We start from the raw sequence: 16262 nt of genomic DNA, 5'->3' as shown, positions 1-16262 counted from the left end.
CTCAGGGGAGGCCCTGTGGGGGTCACACAGTGGGGTGACACAGCCCCGCTGCCTTCCCTGGGGCTCCAGCATTCCCTTCAAGAACCAGAGGAATTTCATCCCTCGTGCAGCTGCAGCAGAAGCTCCCGAGGAGCCGTTTGGCTCCAGTGGTCTCGTGTTGCTCCACTACAAGAATTCCCAGGTGAAATGGAGTAACAAGAGGGTCTGGGTAACAAAAGGGTCACGACTGAATGAGAGGCTGAACTTCAGCAAGCTGTAAAATACCCTGATGAAAATAAACCACCAAAGCAGATGGTATCTATCCCTTGCAGATCCTCCTGACCCTCTGCCCTCACGCAAACTCCCTGCAGGAACAACTGCCAGGGCTAGGAATGGCAGGTACTTACGACTGACAGGCAAAAGACATTCCAAAGATGGGGATGCAGCGGAAAATGCCCTCCCAGCGTACGTAACTCACTCGCTGCAGCCACTGCCCGCTGAAGAGCCCGTGATTGAAGGAGGACACCACAACCTGCAGCCAGGACAGAGAGCAGGGGTGAGGATCCAGCCCCACACAGCTCCATGGCAGCAGCAATGCCAGGCTGGGATAAGAGGCAGCGTGTGACAGCTCTGCCGGGAGCCCCATCCCAATCCCCCAGCTCCCCATCCCACCCGCACAGCTGCCAGGGCCACCAAGGATCCCAGGGAGTACTTTAAGGGATCTATGACACTCCCCGCTTGTTTGATGCCATCAGACATCACAGCACACACCAGGGTGGGGTGATTTCCACGGACACATGAACTGTGAGAATTATTGCTCAAAGCAACCTCTTCTGCACTTTTTTAAACGTGTTTTTTAAAATGTGGTTTTAAATCCAAACAGGAAGCACCGTTGGCCTTAGAGAATCCTGTTAAGCAGAGAGAGACAAAGGGTCCTAAAACAGGATCCCACCTGCTGCTCCAGGGCCATTTAACGACACCAGCTCACCAAAGAGAAGGAAAAACTTTATGGAAAGGGGGAGGAGCCGAGGCCAGGGAGCTCCCCTGCCATGGACACGGGAACTGGCAGGAGTTGGGTTGCACAGGAAGCAGAAGGTAAATATGTCTGAATGTCTGTTTATAATATCCTTGGATGGGGTTTCTAATCCCCAGAGATGTTTCAGTGCAGCCAACTCTTATGAATGTTGTGGTTTCTTAAAGGCACAGCCCCTGGGAGGCTCCACACCTCCCTAAGGAGGCAGCTCTGAGGTGGGACCCTGCACAGCCTACTAGAAAAGTTACATGGAAAGAATTCCCACACCTTCCTCTCCTTCCAGTCCTGAAATTTGGGGGAGACAGGGCTGGGGCTCCACGAGGGAACCACAGGATCACCCGGGAAGTGAAACTGGTCATTAAAAAGCAACAGAAGGTAGGAAAACAGGATTCCCGGTGTCCGTACCCACCACAAACATGAACACGGTGTAGAAGATGAGAGCCATGGCACTGAAGGACTGGATGGAGGCCATCATGTTCCTCTGGAGGCTCAGGGGAAGGACAATGCACAGGGAGACAGCGAAGAGCAGGACAATCCGGAAACTGCCCGACACCTGGAAAAGAGACCTGCATCAACACCCAGAGCAGGGAGGATACTCAACACATCCACCCAATGAGCAAACCCTGGCGTGGTTCATCTTTCCAGAGTGAAAAGCAACTTTAAACAGTGACATTCTGTGTCTGGGGGTGTTTGAAGATGCTGCAAGCTCGGCGCTCTGTGGGCTCCGTCTGTGCTGAGCTCAGACAGTCACTGGGTGCCACTGTTGCTCTGCACTGTGTGACAGGTCCAAGCTGGAAGAATTTGGGGGGTGGCTTGGGGGGGGTTAAATGCTAATCCAGCACAAGCTGTTTAGGTACTTTCATGCAATTAAATAAAACCTAAATTTACTTGGGGAGACGAGAGATTGAAAGTGTTGAAAACTCCGATCCAGAAAATTAATCAAAGCCTCGCACTGGTATTTATTATGGCAGAACACTCTGGAATGCTTGGAAATATTTAATACCTAATTTGGCTGCAGCCTCAACGCATCTTTTTTAACTTCACAGTCCCTTAATCTGAGCTTAGGAGCATCAGGCAGCACAGATAACACTCAACCAAAAATCCTTTTGCTTCCCGGTACGGCTCTCACGCCGGCTCTGAGGAGCACCTCTTGCCTCCGAGCACCCTGAGCCAGCAGCGGGCTCATCACACGGCTGAGGAGGCAGGAACACAGAGACTTTGGCCACAAAAACAGCCAGGGACAGGACAAAAATCCCTCCTGACCTACAGCGAGGAGAGCTCAGGCAGAGGAACTGCCTGTCACTACCCACTGGGGCAGGAATTAAGGCAGGAAGCATTATCTCCCCCAGAAATCTGCTCCAGAATTAATAAGGGACCAAGTCAAAAAGAATTCCTTTGATGGAAATGCCTTATTGGAGTTTTACACAGCTGATTGTTTGCCATATGTCTGAGCTTCCCAGACTTCCCAGAGCCGAAGGCTCCGTGCACGAGCACCTCTCCGTGAGGGGACCCCACAAAGCCCCCTTGGGACCCCACAGGGTGCTGAGCACACTCCAAGGCAGGAGCTCTGCTGTATCCACAGAACACAGGGCTCAGTGCAAGGTCTGGGAGCACCACAGGAGTGATTTATTCACCTGGAATCCGAGCATCTGGGCAAAGAAGTTGGAGCCCAAATCGCCGATGACGACATAGAAAGCGATGCAAGTGCCCAACATCAGCCCAATCATGCTGCAAACACAAACAGGGAGGGGTTAGGAGGGCCACGCTTCCACCCTCAGCCTTGGGAAGAGCAGGACACCCCTTCTGCACTCCGTCCCACCAGAGAACCTCCATCCACACCAAACGCTGGTGGGAGACGCAGCTCTGCCCACAACCCGTGGGGGTTAAAAACCCGTGGGGGTTAAAAACCAAGGAAAACTAATCTTGGAGATGACAAGAACTCCTTCAACTCCTGGAAAAATTCAGAAGAACCAGCACGAGGCTCTCAGAGCCCCACACCCACAGCAGGGCCCTGCCATGAGAGTCTCAATATCCAATGGGCTCTCCAACGTCTCTCCACACAATGGACCACACTTTAATGAAAAGATTGTCCATGAACTGCTTCTCCTCCCACTCCTGGACCACTTTCCTTCCCAGTTCCAATTATAGAACATCCCTGTGGCAATTACAGCCTCTGCTTGCATGGACAAGTAACATCTGAGGAATATTCTGTGTATTTTTAGTGCTGTGCAGAAGTTTGCAGCTGGGGAGAGCGAAGGAGCCGGCACCACTGCCTGCTCTGGGCTCAACATGCCTGGAAAAGAATCCCTGCTGGAAAAAGCAGGGCAGTGAGGATTGTGCCATCACCTGAGTTCTGCACTGGGGTCATGGGAGGCAGCGGAGTCTGAGATGGGGGCAGGATTCCCCCTCAAGGCATCTCGCAGGGAAGGGAGCACAGAGGGCAGGACCAGAGCAGATCCCGGGATCCAAGGAAGCAAACACTCCCTCCCACTAACTCAGCAGCAGGGATGTCACCCCTGGAAAGCTGCCATGAGTGACACGCCTGTGATTTCACAGCAGAGCAGGAGACGAGCTCATCCCCACCTTCTGTGCTCCCAGCGCCTGGGAAGCGCTCCCGTCTCCAGGAGCTCTGGAACGGGTGGGATGGAGGTGACACCTGTGAGCTGTGCTCAGGGGATCTCACTCAGGCTCCTGTTGCATTCCAGAAGGCAGGAGGGGAAGGAAGGAGAGCACAGCAAGGCTCAGAAAAGTTTTCACCAAAGACACCCAAACTGTTCACACTTTGAATAGGCAGCAGATTTACCTTGTTTCCACCAACATTTTTCCTGCTTTTCCATAGGCATGAAATGCTGGCATAAAAAGGAAAAAAGAGCGGAAGTTAGTCAAAGAAAGGTCCAGAACAGGGCAAGATGTCAGTTCACAATTAAACTCCAACAATGACACAAGGCAGTGCAGCAGGAACCCACCACTGGTATTTTGGGGCTCTTTCCCTCACCCTCCCACTTTCTTTTTCAGCCTTTCCCCCTGGAAACTGAAAACCACATAAGACAGGAACAGGGATGAGGGAAAGCCAGCAAGCAGGTTCTTTTTTTTCTATTTAAAACCAGAAGTGGTGTGAAGCAGCAGCCACACATGGCAGCCATTAAAGGCAATGGGAGAGAAAATATTCCTGTACAAGATTGTGTGTGGCGAAAGTTAAAGTGGTGCAGAATTCCAGTCCAAGTCCCCTTTTTATTTTTATCTTCCCCCTCGAACTGGGCCGCCCGACATCGCTGGCTGGGAGAGCTGAGCTGGTGCCCAGAACGTTCAATCCCATTCCCAGAATACCCAGTGCTCCCAACCCACACCAAAGGGCTGCTGCCAAGGCTTTGCTTTCCCCCCCCTCCCATCCTTGGGTTGGAGCAGAAAATGCTCACTAGTACTAAAATCACTGGGTTTTCTCTTAAAAAGACAATGCCAAGAAAACTTTTACTTCTATTTTTAGCTCTTACTGGGCAGAACGGGAATGGGGAGCTCCAGTGCCAAACCCAGACCACAGTGCCCAAATCTGCCAGTGAGGTCCAGCATGAACCCACCACCCTGGAGTCCCCTCTGCCTTCCCTCAAGGCACAGCCCAACACTCCCAGCGCCCGCCAGAAAACAAACTCAAATCCTTTCTGGAAGCTTCTTCTGCTATTTTAAATATTAACTTCAACTCTTGATTTCCTTGGACTCTACTCGAGCTAAAAATTCAGGAAACGAGATGTTCTCCCACAGAATGAGCAAAAGGCACGGCAGGGACCCACAGCCCGGAGCAGGGATGTGGGGGAGCACCCAAAATAGCTGCTGGATCAGTGACAGGGCACTGGGACAGCCACCACCAGGCACCGTGCCCAGGCATGAGGAGTGGCCGCTCCTCTCCAGCCTCCTTTGGGAATTCACAACCATGAGGGAAAAGGCAACAGCCCTGGGGGGAGTCAGGCCCACAGACGAAGGGTCTGGGAGGAGAGAGGAGCCAGCAAGAGGAAAACATCCCTCCTGGAATGGGTTATTAACAGGCTGAGCTCGAGGGGAATGGAGGAATGGTGCTGCTGATCCTTCCAGGGCACACTGCAGCCTCTGGATACGGACACAGCCACAGGTGATGCTGGAACCAGCCTGTGTCCCCGGCTGTTCACCTTGATGTTCAATGAGAACAAGCCTCCTAACACTGTGGGCAGACGTCCCCATCCGGGGACAACGGAAAAATGGGATCCTTTATCTTCTCCAGGAGGTGATGACTGTAAAATAAACGGTACAGTCAAATCCTTGGAATGGGATCTTGGAAAGCCCCCAAACTGGGCAGAGCTTGCTCGGTACCTGGAGAAGTCTTTTAAACCCAGTGTGGTTCCTGGGACTGAGCTTCAGCCCTTTGTCCTGCAGGGCTGAGCTATGCCCCCAGGAGCTGCCCAGCACAGCTCCTGCACATCCCGAGTGCTGCTGGAAGGGGAGGGATTCACTCATCTCTTGGTTGAAATCCATCTGGGAACTGCATCCCACTTCCCTCCTCACCCACACATCTCCCTGCAGCCCTTCCCCTTCACGCAGTGGTGACGAGCCACCGCCAGCCCAGCCTGGGACCCCCTTTGTGCCGGAGCCGTGGCTGCCGCTGTTCCTCCGGAAGGCACTGCCTGCCTGCAGGGAATGTGCACAACTTTCCTCCGCGCCTCAGCGCTGCCAAAGCCTCCCAGGAGTGCCCGCAGATGTCCCCGGGCCCAGCCTGCGGGGACAAAGGGGGTCTGTGTGGAGCTGCCCGACCTCGGAGCATTGGGATGCGGCGTGGGAGCGCTCCCGGCCCATGGCACCTCTCCCAGGGCACCGGGAGCGGGCACAGGCGCTGCTGCCAGCCTCCGCCTGCCAGGAGGAAGCTGGGAAGCATTACTGGCCCTCTCTGTATTCCAGCCCCTTGGCTTCGGGGCGTGCAGAGGATCCCTTCTTCCCGGGACACGCTCCAAGGTGGAGGGGACTCTCTGTCCTCCGGGAAGCCGCACACAAAGGCGTCTTGTGAGGGGCAGGGAGCGGCGGCACCGGCAGCTGGGCCGGGTGCTCCGGGGGCTCCCCCTTCCCTCTGGCACCAAAACAACCTCCCAGACCATGGAGCTTCTCCATCTTTTCCGTTTCTAGCAGATACAAGTCGGCAGAAGCTGGGATGTGCTTCCTGGGAGCAGCACCTCGGGCACTCTGAGGGAGGAGCAAACCCATCTGTCAGCAGCTGGTGGGAGCCCGTGTGCCAGGGCAGCGCCAACCAGCTCCCTCCTTGCACAGAAAAGGAAGGGAGAACAAGGAAAAGGCAACTTTTCCTGCTGCTTCATATGCCAACGGCAAGGACTGGAACCCAAACACCTCCTCCTGCTCCCCAAGTCAGTCAGAATCCCAAGAGAGGCCATGAGCAGAGGCCAATCCCGGCGCCAGTGCTGAGCTCCGAGGGTGGCCGGGCTCTGCCAAAACCCACCCAGGGATCTTCCAGATGTTTTTATTTTCTCAGCCCTTTGGAACCTCGCTTTGTTTCCTTTCTGCTAAGCCATAAAGGAGCTCCCAGCTCGGATCCAGGCAGCCCAGCTCTGTGCCAGGCTGGCAGGACCCGCTGTCCCGGCAGTGCTGGGTGGGGAACTCGTGCCCAGACCCATAATTAATTCATCCCAGACCCACAATTCATCCCAGATGGCTCCCGGGAGCTGGGGTTTGGATCACCTCCTCCCCTGCCCCGCGGAGTCAAAACAACTCAGCACCCATTAACTGGGCAGTCGGGAGCAGGATCCAACCCCGGCGCTGCCCCGGGGGAGAGGCTGAGGCAGGAGAACGAGGGAGTCTGGGAACTGCAGCAAGAAAACATTTGCTGTTCTGACAGCACCACTGAGGAAACGTAAATTCGGATGCCAAGGTCACACTGCAGTTAAGAGAGGAGCAGGGCTGGGAAGCAGCCCCGGAGCTGGGATCTCACCGAGGCCGGGGTAGGTCCTGCGCTTGCTGAGGTTGGCCGACTTCACCAGGAACATGCAGGACTGGTGAGTCATCCACGAGCAGAAGATCAGCAGCACAGCTCCCAGGATGATCCCACACTGCAACGGAGCAGAGGGGGAAGAGACCAGCAGGAGATGGGGGGTCAGGCCCCCTCCACGGCCCTCCCACCCTCTCTCAGGTTTCCCCACGTATTTCAGCCCCATTTTTCCCTCTTTCAGGAAGTTCTGTCCCCTTCCTACCAGCTGGGAGGGAGGTACCAGCTCCGTATCACTCTCTCCACAGCACAAGGACACGTGGAACACATGCCTGCTTCCCACAGCTCCCAGCTGCACCAGTCCAAGCACCGAGGAGTGAACTGGGAGCAGGCTGTGGAGTAGAACTTCCACCCTGGCTCTTCCCCCAGCGCCCTCCACAGCTCCCAGCGGGTTCAGGGAGCACAGACAGACCCTGAGGTGCCACCTCTGCTGCAAACTCATTTATCAACAACACAAACTCCTCACGCAGCTCCTGCCTCGCTGCCTTCTCTACTCACAGGGGTGGGGACCACGGGGCACCAAGCAGGTGACTTGGAGCAGGCCCAGATCCCGATCCCAGCTGCCCTTTCCCTGCTGTCTGAGGCAGGCGAGGCCGTGGGCATGGGGGCAGATCCCGGGCAGGGGTGTGGGGGCACAGCCGGGGTTTGGAAAAGCCTCCAAGCCAGCTCACGTTTATCACAGGGGTAAATCCTTAGATTTTATTTTTCCCTTCTCCTTACAAGACAGGCAGAAACGATCAGTTGGAGACAACAGGACAGGGAAAAACCCAGAGTTTGGTGCAGAAGTTTTGAGCTGGAGAATTCACGACTAAGAAAAGCGCAGCGTTTGGAACACGAGGTGCCCGATCTGGGTCTTGAGCGTTTCCTTTGCTGACTTTCCTTTCCAGCCAGGGAACCACCCCCCAAACTCGGGCCAGAAGGGCAGAGGCAGCCTCTGCCCGCCTTCCCCCAGAGTGCCCGGGCCTGGAGGAGCTCGCCGGGGCTTTAGGCTTCCAAGGGCACGGACCGACACCCCCGCCCCAGCCCGGGGACACCGGCAGGACCCCGCTCCCCGCTCGGACGCAGCGCCCGGCCGGGCGGCTCCTCACCTGTCGGAAGCAGAAGGGCACGGTGAGCACGCTCACGCCCACGATGCTGTTCACCACGTTCATGATCAGGCCCCAGTTGGAACCCACCGCCGCCGCCGCCGCCGCCATGGCTCGCGGCGGAAGGTCCCCGCGGCGGGGGACCCAGTTTGTGGCCGCTCCCCGCGCCCCACGGCCGGCTCGGAGCCCCCCGCAGCGCCCGGTGCCCCCGGTGCCCCTCAGCCGCCCGTGCCCGCCATGGCCCCACCGGGCCCGCCCCGACCCGGCACCGGCCACAGCGGCACTTCCGGCTTCCGCCGCCGCCGCAGGAAGTCACGTGGTCCGCGCGGCGGAGCGGGGACGCTCCAGCCGCCTCGGAGGCCTGGACTCGCTGGTGCTGGGAGGGTAAACGGGGGGTCCTCGTGGTTGGGGGCACCCCCGGAGAGCTGAGCACGGCCAGGGAGGTGCGGGATTGCACAAGGACACACATCCGTTCAGATCCATGCGTGGAAAGGCACGAACATGGGTGCGTGCCTGCCTTTACATGCATGTGTGTGCGTATACACGCATGACCACACATCTTGCGGCAGCGCTGACACACGAGCGGGGGTTCCCGGCGTGATGGGGGCCTCTGAAAGGCCCCTCGAGCGCAGCCCATCACCCCCGGCATCGCCTCCCGCCTGCACATCTGGGTACTCGTCCAGCTGTGCACACACATCTGCTCCCCATCCCAACCGGAGCCATCCCCAGCTCTGCCGGCGGACGTACCCCCCACATCCCACAGGACACGGGAAAAAGAAGGAAAGATGAGGGGGGGCTCTGGAAGGGTCCCCCGAGGCCAGGCGTGGCGGCAGCTCGCGGTGGCACACGCCAAGGGCACGTTCCCGTCGGAACGAAACGAGGCGCTCGTATAATTTGCAGCAATTGCGATGGGAAACCGCAGGAATTCGCTCTACAAAAGGTTTAGAGGGAGGTGAACAGGCGGCCTAATTCCCTCCAGGTGCTGCGTGGGATCGGTAGCTCCGGCTGCGTTTTCCTGGCTCCTGTGCCGGAGCAGTGGCTGGGTCCGTGCTCGTCCTCAGGGTGGGATGAGGGATCCCCTCGGGAATGTCATGCAGCTGCTTTGGAGGAGCCGAGCCATGGTCAGGAAAAGGCCTCTGGTGGCTTCTCCATGTCCGAGTGGGAGCCGAGGGCTTGGGAAATGTCCAGAGCCAGCCAGGAGTCCCTGTGACATGGGATGGGGACAGCAGGGGAGCAGCCCCCGCTCTGCCATCCTCCTGTGCCACGAGCCCAGGGCCTGTCCATACCCATCCCCAGGGAATGGGGTTTTCTCCAGCTCCTCAGGTACCATCAGCTGCTCTGCAGCTCCGAACATCCCAAATTCTGCCTCCAGCAGGAGCCGGGCTCTGTCCCAGCAGCACCAGGGCAGTTTCCCATCACGGACCTGCTGAGAGCAAGGGAGAATTCCCTGGAAAGCCCCAAACACTCTGAAGGGCCGGGCACAAGCCACCAAAGGGCCCGGCTGGGTTTGGGAGCCAGCGGCAGCAGTCCCACCACAGGATCCACTGGGAATCCCAGGTGGCTCAGAGCCCTTCCCAGTCCTGCCCCATGGCCCAGATTCCTCCCGCCGGATTTGGAGCCACGGAGAACAACCAGCCCCGGAGGATGCCAGAGCCACAATTACTGTAATTAGAAATGGGGGCTCAGGGCTGGCTGATCCCGCAGGGATCCTGCACTGCTTCGTGGAAGTACAAATCGCTCGGGATGTCCGGGGTCCGCTGCTGCGTCCGATGCTGCTCCGCAGGCAGGTGCACACGTGTGCTGGCACACACGCGCTGTGCTGAGCTGAGCCAGATTCCCAGCTCCCACGGGTGATGCTGTCCCAGGAAAACAGCTAGGCCCATCTCTGCTCCCACCCCATCCCACCCTTGTTCAGGAATTCGCCTCAGCGGCAGCTCCGTGCCAAGAGACTCCCATGAACCTCCCATGGCACAGGGATGCTCTTCCCTGGAACCACGAGCTCCCTGGGAGCATCCCTGCCCTCCCTCTTGAGGGACACAGCGCAGGGTCCAGCAAGAATGGGAAGGAATGGGAACCACCTCTCCAGACCTGGGGCAAGCCCACCCACACCCCGCCCCACGTCCCCCCTTCACCCAGGGACCGGCACCCAGCACCCAGGGCCACCCTGCTCCCGACGGCTGGTTCCGGTGACAGATGCCTGGCAGATCCCAGGAAGCACCCGACAGGGATTGGAAAACATAAATTAAAACAAATTGCAGTTTTATATTGCAAATAAGGGCAGTTTGATGGGTTTTATTGCGGAACAACCATTAATGAAGTGCAGTTTCAGGCACCTTAATTGCTCAGGGACCAAAGTTCAGTCCGTATCTCCAGCACGGGCTGGGAGCTGCTGCATGTCCCGCGAGGGCCTGGCAGGTTGGGAACGGTATTGGGAATGAATTTATGGCCATGAGGAGGAGGATGGAGGCAAGGGGCCCAACCCATGTGGAGGAGTTAAAGCAGCGTGGGACAAACAGCACAGACTGTGCTGGGGGGAGGCGGGAGGCCGTGGTGTCCCCGCCACGGTGTCACCCCAGTGTCAGCCGTGGGGCTCGACAGTGGGTGCTCACCATGGGACGGATTTTGGGATGGGGGTCCCCAAGCCTTTGGGACGCTGGTGCTGCCCAAGAGCTGGGCAGGAGCGATGCAGATGCAGAGCCAAGGCCGTGGGGGACCCCGGGCAGCCCCCTTCGCCCCCCGAACAAAACACGCGTGGGTGTGCAAGGCACAGAGGGGCGTGCGGGTGGACACAGCACCGCGGACACAACCACGGGGGATCCACGCGCAGCCGCGCACTCGCTGGACACGCACCGCGCCCCCCCCACGCGAGCCCCGGCACCGTCACACCCGCGCGTGGACGCGCTCCCCACCTGCACCTACCCGCGCCTAGCACAGGCACCGAGCTGTGCCGAGCCGTTCCGAGCCCCGCGGTGCCTTACCGGACCTTACCGGGCCGTACGGAGCCTTACCGGACCTTACCGAGCCGCACGGGTCCGGCGCGGTGCCCCGCGCGCGCCCGTTCATTCACCCACCCGCGCCGTGGGAACGAGCCGCGCGCCGCCGCGGGCGGGAAACGCAGCCCGCGCTGGCCCCGCCCCTCCCCGTGCGCATGAATGGGCGCGCCCCGCCCCGCTCCGTATAAGGACACCCGGCCCGGCTCGGGGGGCGGGGCCTGGCCGGGCCCGCCCCGCCCCCCGGCCCCGCCAATCAGAGCGGCGCACCGGGCCGCTCGCCGGGCTCCGGCCTTTGTTTGTGGAGGGCACCGGGGCCAATGGGAGCGCGGGCCGGGGGGCGCTGGGCCAATGGGAGCGCGGGGCCGGGGGCCGCTGGGCCAATGGGAGCGCGGGGGGGCGCGGGGCGGGGCGCGCGGCACGGCCCGGTCCGGCCACGTGCGCGCGGAGCCGCCCCCGCGGGGACCGGGAACAGCGACGGGACCGGGGGGACCCCGGCGCGGCCGTGCGGGGCCCCATGTCACCGGGCTGTGTCCCTAGCGGCTGCCCCGTCCCCAGCAAGCCCAAGGGCACGTGCCTGTCCATGGCCTATCAATGCCGAACCCCGGTGCCTCCGACGGCTCGGCACCTTCCTGTCCCGGGAGACCCCGGGGGGCCACGGTGGAGAGGCCCCAGCCCTTGCTGCATCCATAGGACGCTGTCCCGGGTGCGTTGTGGGTCAGGGCTGGCCTTGCCAGCCGGAGGTGGCAGCAGGGTTATTTTGTGCTTGGATGCTTGTGGCCCCACTCACCCGTTATAGCCAGGACTGGGGAAGGGGCTCTGGGCAGCAAATCCCAGCTGCTGCCAGGGCTGGGACAGGGCCACGTATAGATCTGTGTACTGGGACAGGGCCAAACACCGACTACACGGAGGGGACCATGCTGGGCAGGAGCCTCCACCCGGGGGGCCTGGAAAGGAGCGCCCGTAAATCCCATCCCGTGCCCGGGTTGTGTCTGGGATCTGCTGTCCCCTCCTTGGCTGTGAGAAATTTCCTGGTTCCCAGCCGGCCTCAGCGCCAGGCCAGCCCCACGCCCGTGCCATGGCCGCAGTCATGGCAAAGCCGGGGCACTCCCAGCCCAGCGGCAGGAGGACGAGCTCTTTGCTGGAAAGGTGAAGGTCACGGTCATTTTCTCCGTGACAGGCAGCTCCTGGCTCCGTATCTGTCTGTTCCCATCCCTCCAGTGCTCCAGGACACCATCACAGCTGAGTGTCTGTCGCACCGGCCGTGGCACCGACATTCCCGACTGGGAGCCGTGGTGGTGGAGGCTGCTGATGGCCAGGCCAGGAGGTGCTGACTCCGCTGCAGGTTTGCTCCTCATATCCCTCCTCACGTCTCCCATCACCAGCCCACAGCTCCGGCTCCATCCCCCCATCCAGCCAGGCCTGCCTACGATGCTGCCCAAACCACGGCAGCAGCACCGAGCACCCGGGCAGGGGCACAGCCCCGGTGGCACCTGATGGCCGGGACAGCGGCCAGCCCGGGCCGGCCCCGCCGCGCTCTCCGGCAGGCGGGGAAGCACCGGTGCATCTCCCGGGGCCCGGGGAGAGAACAAAGGAGGGCAGCTGCAGCGGAGGGAGCGGCGCTGCCGGATGCGCTGCAGCGCGGATAATCCGCCCCGGCACAGCCCCCGGAGCACCGGCGGCTCCGGGCGCGGGGAGCGGCCGCTCGGGCCGCGGCGTGAGGGCTGTGCGGGGATGGGGAGGGGGCTCATCCCGGCTCCCCACGCAGCCCCATCCCGGATCCTCGTGCCGTGCCCCCCGTTCCATCCCGCCCCGTGGCCGCGGCCGCGCTCACCCCGGCTAGTGCCGCGCCATAAAGGAACCGACTTACATTAACGACTTTTGTCACCAAAGTCATTAACATAATAGGGCTTCCACATCAAAATTGAATATTAATGCTCCGCCGGCTGCGGAGGGAGGCGGATAATTGCTCTAATACATTTTCCAGTCGGATTTTCGCATCGCGGCAGCAATTGCATTAGCAAACCCGATTATTCCCACGGCCGGTACAATGGGATGGTTAATGGGAGTTAAGTTCCTGCCTTTTTCCTCGGACCCCTGAGCGGCTGCCGCTCCGTGCCCCCCACTGCCCCCACCCGCGGGGAGCGCGGGGCGGGGGACGAGGTCCCTGAGCTGGGAGCAGAGGGGACAGTGGCGCGGAGCCACCTCGTCCCTCCGCGCTGGCAAACACGACCCTTGGACGCAGACGGCCTTGAGACGCACCGGGAATGCCGTGGCCAGCTGGAAAACCGCCTGTCCCCGGAGCCGTGCTGTGCTGTGCCGTTCCGTGCCGTTCTGTGCCGTGGGGAGCCCTAGGACGAGCCATGAAGGACAGCAGAGGGGACACACCAGCCAGGGGGTCCCAACACAGAGCTGCTGGAGGTACAGGGAGAGCCAGAGGTTGTTCCCAGCTCCCATCCCAGGAGTGTCAGGGTGTCAGGGGACCCTCCTGCCTCCTTTCCCTTCCGTGGGGGTTCAGCAGCTCCCAGGAGGATAAAGCTCAGGAAAACAGCTGAGGAGGGGGGACACCATCGAGGTTACAGCCCCTTCACTGCACCCCCAAACATGTCCCCTGTGCAGGGACAGGCCGTGCCCTCTGCCACCACACCCCGTCCTCGGGGTCCCCTCTTGCCCCCCCAAGGGGCACACCGTGCTCAGGGGCCTCTGTGGTGGCGCAGCCCCCGCTGGGAGGGGGGCAGGCACTGTGAGAGCAGCAGTGGACAATGGCAGCTGCGGGGCTGGGGAGTGGATGTGGGGCGATCCTCATTAAATTGACTTTAATTGTGCTTATTTGGCCTCACTTCATTGATCAACCTCACAAAGCAGAGTTATCCCCACGGGGCAGGGGGGCTGCCCGTGGTGGGGGGCTGCCCACAGGGTTTAGACACGCACAGTGGGGGTCTGGCTGCCCACTGGGGGGCTGCCCAGAGGAGGGGGTCTGCCCAAGGTGGGGGTTCTGTCCGCAGGGGATGCCAACTCATGAGGGGCAGTCAGCCAAGGGAGGGGGTTGCCCACAGCAGAGGCTTGCCCAGGTTTGATGTTTACCCACTGGGGATCTGCTCACTGTGCCCAGGGACACAGCCCTGGTGCTCCACAAGCCCTGCGCACTCAACCCCTTCCCACCCAGCACCAGGGGCTCCCCTGGCCCCTTCCCATTCCCACCGGCATCACTGTGGGAAGGAAGAGCCTGAGAGCCGCTTTTTTTGAGGTTTTTTGGTTTTCTTTTTCAGTCACGAAACTCTTTCCCAGGGCTCCCACACCACCGGTGGCTGCACATCGTGTCCCCCCACACCGGGATCCGCACCGCGCTCCCGTTCGGCACCGATTCCATGCGCTGGGATAATCCACAACGGCCTTTTCCTGCCCTTTCCCACATGGAGAGGGATCTGACGGGCCGTCGAACGGCAGCCACGGAGGTGAATGCGGAGGCTGGGTGTGCGGTGCCTCCGCGCTGCTGGTGCCATCCCGTGTCCTTCTGTGTCCGTGTGTCCCTCGGCGTGTCCCCGAGCGTGGCTCCGTGCCGCGGCCGCACGTCCCGCTGCACCAGCGCCTGTGCCGGGCTGTGCCCCGCGGTGCGGCCGCCTGTTCCGGCTGTCCTTGTCTGTCTGTCCCCGTGCCGTGTCCGTGCGTCCCGGCGCGCGCAGCTCTGTCCACGCGGCGCCAGAGGGTCCCCGCGGCCCCCGGCCGCTCCCTCCTAACTCGATTGCCGTCCCACGTAATGAATCGCCCGCCGTAATCTAATCGTGGTTACGAGTGATTGGGATTTATTTCAGCGTTGTCAATCAATTACAGCCTCTTATTGCAAAAAAGGAATAAAACCCAAAACCCCGCGGCGCCCCGACAGGGACCCTGATGGCAGCCGCTGCCAGGCCTCTGATCCCGGTACCCCCCGGTGCTGCTCCTGCTCCCGTTCCCACTGCGTGGTTGGTCCCCAGTACCCCACACATTGCTCTGCACGGCCCCCCCACATTGTACAGCCCCCCAACCATGCACAGGCCCCCAACACTTCACTGCACATCTCCCAACACTTACACCCCCCTCGCAGGGCCCCCAACCATTCCAACTCCCCCACTGCAGCCCCCCAACACTGCACAACCCCAACCCTGCTCTGCATGGCCCCCCCACATTGTAACCCCTCACTGCACAGCCCCCCAGCCTTGCACAGCCCCCCCTTGCTCTGCACGGCCCCCCCATATTGTATCCCCTCATACTGCACAGCCCCCTACATCACAGCTCCCCAACACCGCACAGCCCCCTCATACTCCCCCCGCTCACACTGCACAGTCCCTCCAACATCGCACAGCCCCCCCATACTGTCCCCCCACATCGGAGCTACCCCAACACCGCACAGCCCCCCCATACTTCCCGCCTCACACTGCACAGCCCCCCATTATCCCCTTACTGCACACTCCCCCCTTCCATCGCAAGCCCCCCAACACTTCACGCCCCCCCGCAGGGTCCCCAACCACTGCGGCCCCCCGCTCCCCGGCAGCCCCCTCGCCGCCGCCCGTCCCGGACCTGCTGCCCGCGGCCCGTTCCCGTCCCGCCGCTCTTTGATCCCCGCTCGCTCCGGCCCGGGGCGCTCCGGGGTGTGCGCGGGGGGGCCTCGAAACCGCCCCAGCCGCGCGTGTTCCCCCCCCGGGGGGGCGCCTTGAAACCGCCCGCGGCACCGACCAATCAGCGCCTTGTTTACACTGCGTGATTGACAGCGCGCTGGCGCGGCGCCAGCCAATCAGGGCGCGGGGGGGGGGCCCGCGCGCTGCGGCGGGGGCGCGCGGCAATGCGATTCCCCCACCCCCCGCCCCGCGCGCGCACCGCGCCTGCGCGCCGCTCCCTCCTCCCCATTCATCCGCCGGGCTTGAATTAGGCGCCGCCGTTCCGCGCGGCTCGCCGCGCGCTGATTGGCAGGAGCGCTGGGCGGCCCGCCAGCCAATCGGGAGCGCCGCTCGCTTGACGCGCGGCGCGCGCGCCGGAGGAAGAATGGAGCCGGGGGGGGGGCGCGGGGGGGGGATCAATGGCCGGCGGGGCGCGAGCGCCGCGCGGCGGCCAATCAGCGAGGGGGCGCGGCGCGCGGGGCACGCGCTCATTAGCATGCGGGGGCGCGCCCGCCCCGGCGGAGAACG

At 61.4% G+C, this 16262-nt stretch overlaps 1 protein-coding gene and 1 long non-coding RNA gene across 2 annotated transcripts in view; one reads left to right on the top strand and one right to left on the bottom strand.

Annotated features, from left to right (window-relative positions):
- Positions 1 to 8221, bottom strand: part of SLC38A10 (solute carrier family 38 member 10) — a 30553-nt gene extending 22332 nt beyond the window's left edge. The window contains exons 1-6 of the mRNA XM_039562020.1: positions 8114 to 8221; positions 6972 to 7089; positions 3816 to 3861; positions 2647 to 2740; positions 1422 to 1565; positions 387 to 511 (exon numbers count right to left, since the gene is read on the bottom strand). Coding sequence (XP_039417954.1) covers positions 387 to 511; positions 1422 to 1565; positions 2647 to 2740; positions 3816 to 3861; positions 6972 to 7089; positions 8114 to 8221 — 635 coding nt within the window. The remainder of the gene's footprint in view (positions 1 to 386; positions 512 to 1421; positions 1566 to 2646; positions 2741 to 3815; positions 3862 to 6971; positions 7090 to 8113) is intronic.
- Positions 8222 to 12276: 4055 nt separating this feature from the next.
- Positions 12277 to 14456, top strand: LOC120410942. Its single transcript, XR_005603293.1, has 3 exons — positions 12277 to 12445; positions 13346 to 13521; positions 14370 to 14456. It is a non-coding gene; the product is annotated as an uncharacterized LOC120410942 (long non-coding RNA).
- Positions 14457 to 16262: the final 1806 nt, after the last annotated feature.

Source organism: Corvus cornix, chromosome 18, assembly GCF_000738735.6.
Source record: "Corvus cornix cornix isolate S_Up_H32 chromosome 18, ASM73873v5, whole genome shotgun sequence".
Taxonomy (NCBI): Eukaryota; Metazoa; Chordata; class Aves; order Passeriformes; family Corvidae; genus Corvus; species Corvus cornix.
Note: the sequence above shows the minus strand (reverse complement) of the source record. Positions and strands in the feature narration are given on the sequence as shown.